At 51.0% G+C, this 10,666-nt stretch overlaps 1 protein-coding gene across 1 annotated transcript; it reads right to left on the bottom strand.

Moving 5' to 3' along the window:
* Window positions 1-1,772: 1,772 nt before the first annotated feature.
* Window positions 1,773-9,112, bottom strand: LOC132005275 (carcinoembryonic antigen-related cell adhesion molecule 1-like). The gene is made up of 6 exons (XM_059382207.1): window positions 8,930-9,112; window positions 7,740-8,099; window positions 5,649-5,927; window positions 5,021-5,275; window positions 2,959-3,237; window positions 1,773-1,947 (listed from the first exon to the last, which is right to left on the bottom strand). The coding sequence occupies exons 1-6, from the start codon at window positions 8,991-8,993 to the stop codon at window positions 1,868-1,870; spliced, it is 1,317 nt and encodes a 438-aa protein (XP_059238190.1). The 5' UTR covers window positions 8,994-9,112; the 3' UTR covers window positions 1,773-1,867.
* Between the last annotated feature and the right edge of the window lie 1,554 nt (window positions 9,113-10,666).

The following is a 10,666-nucleotide window of genomic DNA, read 5'->3' as shown; positions in this document are numbered from 1 at the left end:
TCCTCAAAATTTAAAAATAGAATTACCTGGTAATTCAGCAAGTGCTCTCCTAGGTGTTTACCCAAAAAACAGAAATACTAATTCAAAAGGATACCCACACCCGACGACGGTTATAGCAGCATTACTTACAATAGCCACACTATGGAAACAGCCCAAATGTCCATCAGTTGAACAGAAAAAGAGGGTGTGGTGCATATATGCAATGGAATACTTTTCAGCCAAAAAAAGAATTAAATCTTATTTGCAACAATGTGGGTGGAGCTGCCATGTATTATGCTACAGGAAATACATCAGTCAGAAATACATCAGAGAAATACCATACGATTTCAGTCATGTGGAATTTAAGAAACAAAGCAAGTTATAATAGGGGAAAAGGAGAGAGAAAGAGAGAGGCAAACAAAGAGACAGACTCTTAAATACCGAGAACAAGCTAATGGTTGCCAGAGGGGAGGTGGGTGGGGAATGAGTCAAAGAGGAGGTGAGGATTAGGGAAGGCATCAGGTGTTGTCTGGAATGTTCAATCAGTATAAAGTACACCTAAAACTAACAGTATACTGTATGTCAAATAACTGGAATTTATTTTATTTTTAAGGATTTTAAGGTTGATTTGAGAGAGAAAGGGAGAGGGTGGATGAGCAGGGGGAGAGGCAGAGGGAGAAACAGACTCCCTGCAGAGCTTGAGAGGAGGCTGGATCCCAGGACTCTGGGATCATGACCAGAGCTGAAGGTGGAGGCTGAACCCACTGAGCCACCCAGGTGCCCCTATTTTTTAAATTTTAAAGATTTATTTTTTTGAGAGCAAGGGAAGAGGGGAGGGGCACAGGGAGAGGATCTCCAGCAGATTCCCCCTTAAGCACGGAGCCCTTCGAGGGGCTCAATCCCTCGACCTTGAGATCAAGACCTAACAGAAACCAGTAAGCAGGCTGCCAACTGACTGAGCCACCCAGGTGTCCCAACTAACTAGAATGTTCCTCTTGATATGGTGCATATAAAATGCAGGAAGGATTCTTCCCTCAAGAAATATAACCTGAAATCTATTTAAGCTTTGAGATTCATTATCCAATTTGTAGGAAATACAGGGTTTGGAGAAGTAACTGAAATGACACCATAAGGAAACAGTCAGAATGTGGGTGTTTTACAAGAAAACAGGTCTGCTCTGCTCTTTTTGCAGAGTCTGTATCATGGAAAAAAACTGAGGGGGTAAGAGGACTGTTCAGTATGAACAGTGTTGCTTACCGAATCTTCAAAAATCAAACAAACCCATGTATCTAGCAGCTAGGTCAGGAAATAGAACATTGCTGGCACCCTAGAAGTTGTTACTCTCTTCCACTTATAAATGTCTTATGTTAAAGATTTATTTATTTATTTATTTATTTGAGAAAGGCGAGGGGCAGTGGGAGAGGGATCCTCAAGCAGACTCCCTGCTGAGCACAGGGCCGACATGGGGATCAGTCCCAGGACCCTGAGATCATGACCTGAGCCACAATCAAAGGCCAGCTGCCTAACTCACTGAGTCACCCCAGGTGCCCCCCATTTATAAATTTCTAATGTTGAATCACCATTGCTTTGCTGGTACAATTGGAACTTAGTTGCGGTGTACTGTCTTATTCTATACACTGTTGGATTTCGTTTGAGAATAGCTTGTTTAGTATTTTTGCTTCTCTGTTCATGAGTATGATATTTTCATCTTTTTGTACTTTTGTTGTTCCTATTTCAATTTAAAGGTTTTACTAACCTCAGAATGAGTTGGAGCAATATTCCCTCTCTATTCTATGGACAAATTTGTATGGTTTTGAGACGATCAGTCTTGAAAATTCTGTGGAACTCTGAGAAAACTGTGTGGAGCAGGAGACACTCCAGGAGGGAACTATAGTGCCAGTCCGACCAGGACCCCGATTGCAATGCCAATTATGGACCCCATAGGGAGGCCTGTGGTGCTTCTTCCATCTGAAATAAAAAGAAAAAGGGAGGGGTATGAGTCCAAAGTCAAATATGTGGAAACCAGGAGTGGCCATGTGGGAAGGGCCTGGTTAGGGAGGAAGGAAAGGCCACTGAGGTCTGGGTGGCATGTGTGTTGTCACCACAGTGTCCCCATCCCCTTGGTTGCTGCATCATTTCTGTTCCTCACAGTGAAACTCTGGACTTGCTTCAATTTTCACATTTTCCTCCCACCCCCAAGGGCCAAGGCTGGCATCCTGTTTATTTTCCTTTCACATTATGCCTCTTCCCCATGTCTTCTGTTCCATCCTCACTGACGGTCTTAGAGGGAGGCCCTTACCTGTCCACTCAACATTGATTAAAGATAATAACACCAGATGACTGCTTTTGAGGTCTGCTCTGTGCCAGGCACGAGGGGAATATTTATGTTGACTCATCTGCTGCTTCCCTGCCCACGAGGGGCCAGGTGTCACACCCACTGTGCACAATGAGCAACTCAGTGTGTAAAGGGCTTCACTAAGGAACAACTCAGTGTTTAAAGTGAGTACTGTAATCAGTAAACCAGTGAAGGTCAGAGAGCTGGAACGTGATCAGACAACACTCATCCCAATTCCCTGAGACATTACAGCTGGCAATAAAAATGTTAATAACCAAAGGACAATAGCTGCTAAATTGGACTGAGCCCCAAATCTGAGTGTGACGCTGTCTCAGGATTTCATCTCATGAACTCATACTAACTATACTAACTACTCTCACAACTTCCCCGAGATCCAGCTGTTCTTTCCAGTTTTAGAGAAGAGGAAAATGAGGTTCAGGAGGTTGAATGTCTTGACCGAGTTACAACAACTAGTAAAAATCAGAACCAAGATGCTAACAAGATTCATCTAATTCTGGGGAATTTTATCCATATTGCCCTAGAGGCTCTGAAGGAGACTCCCACTTCCTGCAGGCTGCCACTCATTTCATGCCGCCTGCCATGAAATATTAGGGAGGAAGGGGGCGAGTTTGAGGGTCACTCACAGCTCACAGCCAGCCTCACAGGGTCACTTTTCCTGGAATCGCCTGGGTTGGAGACCTCACACTGGTAATTCCCGGCATCCTCCTTCCTGACAGGGCGTATGGTGAGGGTGCTGTTGTCCTGGGACAGTGTCATCCTCTCCGTGAGCTTTAGACTCTGGCCATTGAAGAACCAGTGAATGGAGACCCCAGTGTTGTTTGTGGAGCAGGTCAGGACCACAGAGTCCTTGTCTTCTGTGACTGTGGTGTTGCTGGCATGGAGAGAGGGCTTGGACACTGCCTCTGTAGGGAAACACAGGAAGTGATTGAATGAGAATGGGCTTGGGGCCCAGGTTATGCTCCTTCCTTTGAGATCTCTGCCACTCTGAGGGCCCCCATGAACTCTGTGAAGGTGCCCCAGAGTATGGCCCTGCTGTGCAGAAGGATGAGTGTTTTTGTTCACGGACAGTCTGTAAGGAGAGGGCTGTACCTTCCCCTCTCACCCTCTGTCACATGTCTGCTCTGCTGAGACACCGCTGTAGTATCATCAACAAGAAACCTCGTAGCCCATGGGGCCAGCAACCTCATTATCATGAGGAATTTTTCCCCATGGGCTTCTGTGTGGTTTTCTTGAACTTTTGTGACATTAAAAGATAGGGCCTCATTCCTTATATTCCTTTCCATATATATTGAAGGAGGAAGGTTCACAGCCCTTCTTATCTCTGTGTCCAAGGCAGCTTCATGTAAGGTAGGGAAGGCATTTACACTGTTATAATTTACTAGGAAATGAGAACCTCCTGCCCCATCTTCATTAACTTAGGAATCAAAGTTTTCAATCTACAAGATTTCTCACTCTGATGAAGACTTTTACTTACAGATCTGTGGCTTGACTCTCATGGTGAAGCACTTCTGCAGAGTGGTTACTATATACAGCATATTGGCACCCTTACAATATAAGGAAACTACTGCCTCATAAAAAAGGCCTTATATTAAACACACACAGCCAGTATCATCCCCCATGATGAAACATGGAAGCCTTTACTCTAAGATCAGGTAGGAGATAAACATGACAATTTCACTGCCTGTATTTGACACAGTACAGAAGTCCAGGCAAAAATAATTAGGAGGAGCACCTGGGTGGCCCAGTGGGTTAAAGCCTCTGCCTTTGGCTCGAGTCATGATCCCAGGGTCCTGGGATCGAGCCCCACATCAGGCTCTCTGCTCAGTGGGGAGCCTGCTTCTTCCTCTCTCCCTGCCTACCTTTCTCCCTACTTGTCACCTCTGTCAAATAAATAAATAAAATCTTTAAAAAATTTAAGAGTCAAATAGTAAAAGTCTAAAAACAAATGTAATACAAAAACTTACTGAAGCTGAATTTCCCAATGATTTTTTAGATATGATACCCAAAGCAAAGACAACAAAAGGAAAAAGCAGATGAATTGGATTACATCAAAATGGAAAACTTCAGTGCATCAAAAGACAGAATCTGGAGAGTGGTAGTACTAGTTATGGAATGAATAGGATATAGGGATGAAACGTACAACATAGGAAATACAGTCAATGGTATTTTGATCAGGCTGCATGGGGACAGATGGGAACTACACTGTATTGAATGAGTATAACATACAGAGTTGTCCAATCATTATGTTGTACACCTGAAACTATGTCACATCGTGTGTCACATAAAGGTCACTAACAAAGAAAATGTGAGGGCAAGGAAACATTTGCAAACCATATCTGTAAGAGGTTAATATCTGGATTACAGAAAGGACTTCTGCAGTTCAACAACAAAAAACAACTTGACTAGAGGATCATTCTTCTCCATTTGCGAAGCCCCATTTTGTGCCTGGGGTTTTCTGGAACTGAGAAGCCCCTCCCCACATTCCAGGCTGGACCCAAGGTCTGCCTTGAGAAATCAGAGAGCAAGGGGAGGAAGCACCTGCAGACATGTAAAAGGAGAGGTCAGAGACAGACTTGGTATTTGCTTGTGACATAGCAAATGGGAAATAATTTCTATGCTCTTTTCCGAGAGACAGACAGACCTTCACCACAGCAATCCATGCAGATGCTCCAGGGACCCACTTACCAGAGACTGTGATAGTCTTGACTGTGGTCTTCTTGAGGCGAGTGCCAGAGTTAGAGGCAAGGCAGGTATAGAATCCGCTATCATTCGCAGTGAGGTTGGGGATAAAGAGCTCCTGTGTGTCTGTCTGGGGCCTCCCATTGATAAGCCAAGAATACTGTGCAGGTGGGTTAGAGGTTGCGTGACAGGAGAGACTGAGGTTGGCCCCTGGATGGTAATAGGAGTCTGAGGGGGAAATGGAGGGGGCATCCGGGCCATCTGGAGCAAACAGAATAAAGCCACAGTTGATGAAATGCAAGGGAAGGGGAAGCTCCTGGTCTGTACAAGGGCCACAGTGTCCCTCTGAGCTGGGTCCCAACCTCATTTTATAAAGTCCCAACCAGAAACCCCCTGTGTTCAGCCTGGTCCGCTCAAAGGCTGGTGACCCTCTCAGGGAGGAGCAGCCTGTTCCCTCCTAGTCTTGGCTTAGGCCAGGCTTGCCCAGGTTTGCGTGGGACAAGCCGCTATGGCCAGCCTGGGGGTCCAGCTGAGAGTCATGGACTTGGACCCCAGAAGGATGGATGTGGGCTGGCCCCTGGCTGTGTGGATTTGGGCTGGCAGCCCGGGTTTGGGAGGAACGGAAGCTACTCACAGAGAACATTCAGGGTGAATGGGTCACTACGACCGTCACTCACTGGGTTCTGAGTTTCACACACATAGGGTCCTGTGTCATCCCTTATGACACCATGTATAGTGAGAGTCCTGTTGTCCAGGGATAGCTCCAGCCTGGTGCTGGCCGGGCGGCTCTTACTGCTTTCTGACCACAGGTAGCTCGTTTCCTGAGTCTGAGGTTCACAGGTTAATAGCACAGAATCCACATTCTCCACGGGGTCGGAGTTGTTGCTTGTGATGTGGGGTTTGGGTAACTCCGCTGCGCAGACAACAGAAAGAATATTGCCCGAGGTGGTACCTGTGATTCCTCCACAGGCATCTTGAATCAGAGTTGGCATCTCTCACCTCTCAGCCAACTGGAGTCCTTCAAAGAATAAGGCAGATCTGTGTATCTCAAGACAAATGCATGAGGACCTGAGCCTCAGAGAAAGTAAACCCCATGGTCTGTGTGTCTGAGAGCACAGGCTGTCTCCAATGTCAATACAGAGCAGCCTTTGGTTGTGGAAGACACAGGACAGAGTCAGAGACAGCCGTGGACCCCTCCTGGCTCCTCACTGATCTGACAACAGCACGGTGATGGGATCTGAGCAGAAATGATACTTGGAGACAACAGGAACAAGCTGGGAGGTCAGTCCAGGACTCAGGTCCCAAAGACCTGAGCTTTGCCCATTTGCTTGATAACGAGTGAGGCACTGACCCTCATGAGGAAGTGACACCTTCCATGGCAGAGCCAAGTCCAATGACCGGCAGAGAGTGAGGGGATGAGCAGGAGGCAGGGGTGTTGAGGGAATGAACGACCCATCATCTCTTCAGAGAGGCACTCTGGGTGCAGGATCCTAGGAGATCTGACCACCAGGCTCCCTGCCCTCATTGGAAGAAACTCCCACACCTTTCCTTCTTTCCTTCCCAAACAAAAGCAACTGAGTTTCCTACATGTGGCCCCTGGGCTGGTTTCAGAGGCAGAGTGGGGAGCAGAAGGCCAGTCCTTTCCCTGACACCCAGTGGGAGGGCCAGGAACACACCAGGAAACAATCAGATCTCAAGTCCAGCACAGTGAGGTGAGGCTCAGGCATCTGAGGGGCGGCCAGCTTGTTCTGCCTCTGATTGCTGACAAAGGGTGTTGGGTTCCAGACCAAACACAAACACGGAGCGAGCCTCTGTTTGCTCTCACCGCCCACACGAGCATCCCTCCCTCTGACGGAGGAGAGGACGGGGCTGTGTAATCACACAGAACCGGGGTCACTCCCATCTGCTGCTCCTCAGTCTGTGTGACCCTGATTCAGTGACTGTGCCTTGGTTTCCCCTTAAAGCACTAGGAAGAATGGTAAATGACCCCTACTTTCTAGGCCTGTGCATTATCCTTTAAACAACCCCAAATACCTGACCCAAATTTGGGCTATAGCAGCTGGCCAATCAAACAGCAGCTGTTACTACTTTGCTCCACAAGAGAAGGTTCCCTGGGCTTGATTCTTGGAGGAGGAGGGGTGGCATGGAGCTTCTCTTTCCTCTGTTCCTCCCTGGCGGTGCTGCCCTTCCTCTGGTGTCCCCCAAATCCCCCAGAGTAGTTGGCTAATGGACTGGGTGCTTTTTAGGTCTGTGCTGTCCATGCTGAGCCTCAGGTGAAAGACCAGGCTGGCCCCTCCCCCGGTGTGGCTCTTGAGACCGAACCCTGGTTGGTGACCACCTCAGGCAGCCAGAAATGGTTGCTCCCAGTCAGGTCTGCCCAGGAGCCCCAACCCCATCCTGGCACAGATGCCCCAGGGTCACTAGAGTCAGGAGCCCTGAGACAGTGGTCTGGGCTGAGCTCTGGTGAGGATCCCAGGCAGCCCCTCAGGTTGGCCCTGATGGACCTTGCAGAGTCTTTCTCAGACGATCCCAGAGTCTGGATTCCAGGAAAGGAATTCCAATCTTAGGAAGTTAGTCTCCACTCTGTGTCCTGCACTAAATGCTGGAACCCTCCCCCAACACGGGACATAATGCAGAGAGGGATGGAGGCCCAGTCCTGGCCTGTCATCCTGTGTGAAGCAGGAATTCACCCCACCCCGCACCAGAAATAGAAGGAATTACTCACGGAATACGCGGAGCTGTCCAGTTACTTGTTCAACTTGAACATTTTTATTCACAGTTTGTAGGGTGTAGTATCCTGTGTCATTCAGGGTGATGTTCCGGAAGAGCAGGGATCCGTTGGGGTACACTGTCTCTCTGCCGCTGTGTGCAGGTCCTGGGATATTTACTTGTATGGCTACTACATATGCTACAATTTGACGGTTGGGCGCTATGCTTTCCCCTCTAAACCAAGTGAGACCTACAAGATCCGCAGGCAGATTGTGGACTTGCAGAAGGACATCCTTCCCTTCGGTAGCACTGGGCGGCACGGACTCCACAGTGACTTGGGCAGTGGTGGGCGGGTTCCAGAGGGTTAAGAGCGAGACTAGGAGGGAAGGGAGCAGACGGATCAGGGTCTGGACCTGGGTGTCGGAGGGAAAGCTGGGGCCCTGCAGACGGAGCAGGTCCGCATCCCCTAGCCCCCTAGCCTTGGGGTGTGTGTGTGTGAGTGTGCACAGGTATCTATCTGTGTGTCTGTGTGTGTCTCTGCTGGTCAAGGTCAGCGGCATGACCGCACTGCTTCACCTCTGAACTTACTCCCTCTGTTTGGAACAACTTCCTCCCATGTCTGTGGCTCACTCCCTCACTGCCCTCAGATACCTGCTCACGCTCAGGGGCTCCTCGGGAGAGGCCTGCCCTGACCGCCTCCTCTGAAGACCCTCTGTCTCCACGTCCTGACCTTTCCCTGTTCTGTTCCCTTCATGATGCTTGTCGGTACCTGACCTCACATTCTAGATGTCTCTGGGTATCTGTTTTCGTCCCCACAGAAGTGAGCCTGGGGAGCAGGGACTCGTCTGATGTGTGCTGTACCTCCGTGGTGGGGCAGGCAGCAAATACTGGGGCTCAATGAATGTGTCCCCAGGGCCCTCCAAGTCTGGCACTTGTCAAGATCTCAGGTTGGTGGGAAGGGACAGCAGTTAGGGTCCCTGGTTGTTGTTATCATCAGTTTTCCAAATTCAGTGCTCAGTGATGAGTAACTTGGGGAACAGCCCGTGGCTCACCACTTCCAGATCCTCAGACAGTCCTGTCGCTGAGCGGCTCCCCCAGTCCTGCCCTGCTCCCTTGTCCCCTCTCAGAGCCCTGTCCTCCCTGGAGACCCCAGCCAGCCTTTCTCTCCCACCCTGCCGCTTCCTCCCAGGGAACTGTCCCTCTCACCTGCCAGCAGGAGGTCCTGCCAGGGGACCCGTCCTCCTCGGGGAAGGACCGAAGGGGGCTCCATGGTGCCCGCTGCCCGCTCTGTCCCTCCCTCTGTGAGAAGAGCTTCTGCTCCAGAAATGCTCAGGAGAAGCAGTTGTCCCAATGTTGGCTCTGTCTTAAGTGGCCCCGGAGGCAGGGGTGTGGGGCGGGGTATCTGCCAGGGCCCCTCCTTTCCCCTCCCCTCCCTCCTCCACCCCTTACCTCCTTCCCCACTTCCTTGTCCCCTTCTTCCCCTTTCACTTCTGTCTACATTTCGATTCCCTGACAAGGGCTGAGGCCTCTCCCTCTTCAGCTGTGATTTCCCAGCATATGGGAGCGCGGGCACATGCCCTTGTTTGGACAAGCACAAGCCTGTGGCGTTGGGGTCTGGAGACCCACAGAGCTCAGGGTCAGGGTGCAGGGACAGCGCCCCCACAGCCCTCTCCCCTCCCGGCCAGGGACCCGTCCTCCTCGGGGAATGGCTGAAGGGGACTCCACGGTGCCTGCTGCCCGCTCTATCCCTCCCTCTGTGAGAAGAGCTTCTGCTCTAGAAAAACTCAGGAGGAGCATTGCTCTCCACACTTGTCCGCTTGGCCGCCCTTCCTCCCTGGGCTCTGAGGGGCCCCTGAACGGAGGAGCACTGGGCGGGGCATGCGGGATGGGGGCGGGGTCTCTGTCCGTCCCTGCCCTTCCTCCCTTCCATGCTCCTCCCCGCCTCCTGACTTTCTTGGCCCCTACCCCTTTCATTTTTGTCTACGTTTGGGTTCCCTGACAAGGGCTGAGGCCTCTCCCTCTTCAGCTGTGATTTCCCAGCATATAGGAGAGCGCGCACATGCCCTTGTTGGGATATGCACAGGCTTGTGGCGTTGGGGTCCAGAGACCCACACAGCTTGGGGTTAAGGTACAGGGACAGCGCCCCCACAGCCCTCTCTCCTCCCCTTGTGGCTTTCCCCTTCGGAGCAGGAGCCTGGGGGTTGCCTCAGGAACTCCTGTTACCAGGATGTCATCCCCACTGTGCGCTGGAATCACTGTGGAACTGTATCAAGACAGTGAATGCCCAGGGGACACCTAGAAATGCTGCTTCAGCAGATGCCCAGCCAGGCTGTGACCCCATGATGTGGGGGTGGGGCCGCCTCTGCTCCTCCTGTGCCCGCGGAGGGTCTGCAGATCCTGTGAAAATGCAGAGTCTGACTCAGCAGTTGTGGAGTGGACCCCAGAGTCTGCCTCTACCAAGCTCCCAGGTGATGCTGACTATCCTGGCCCAGGGAGCACACTGTGAATAGCAAGACTGAGGGGACCCGGTTCTCTTTGAGGATGGCCCTTCTCCCCACTCCCCTGCTGTGTCCTGGCCTTGAGTCTGTGGGCACCACACACAGAGCCCCAGGGTCCCCAGATCCCGGGGATGATTGCCTTTTGTAACAGAGAAGGCCAGCTGGGCACTGGTCTCCCCAGTGCTCTCACAGCCTTGGGGAGGTTGGACTGACTCCTGGTGGCAAGGTCCAGAAATGACTCTGAGGGTTGAAATGGCCAGGCTGGATGATGACTGGGGAGGGACTTACGGTCCATCCTTGGGTGTCCCCAGCCCAGCTTCTGCTTCCAGGGGCACAGACCCAGGACCAGGTGTCTCAGGAGCTCCATTCCCAGGTGCGAAGGGACTTCCCTGTGTGTTCTGAGAGAAGAGATGGTGGGAGGTCAGGCGGCCACGGCTCCTGGAAA

The sequence above is a fragment of the Mustela nigripes genome, chromosome 17 (assembly GCF_022355385.1).
Source record: "Mustela nigripes isolate SB6536 chromosome 17, MUSNIG.SB6536, whole genome shotgun sequence".
Taxonomy (NCBI): Eukaryota; Metazoa; Chordata; class Mammalia; order Carnivora; family Mustelidae; genus Mustela; species Mustela nigripes.
This window is presented reverse-complemented; position numbering and strand designations above follow the sequence as displayed.

Bases quoted from the DNA above. Each gene is read 5' to 3' on its own strand.
- LOC132005275 (XM_059382207.1), bottom strand. From the start codon at position 8,993: ATGGAGCCCCCTTCGGTCCTTCCCCGAGGAGGACGGGTCCCCTGGCAG. The intron at 5,276-5,648 runs GTGAGTAGCTTC...TGTTTGCTCCAG, and splicing joins ATTCACCCTGAATGTTCTCT to ATGGCCCGGATGCCCCCTCC. The intron at 1,948-2,958 runs GTGAGTGACCCT...TTTTTATTTCAG, and splicing joins TGTGAGGCTGGCTGTGAGCT to ATGGAAGAAGCACCACAGGC.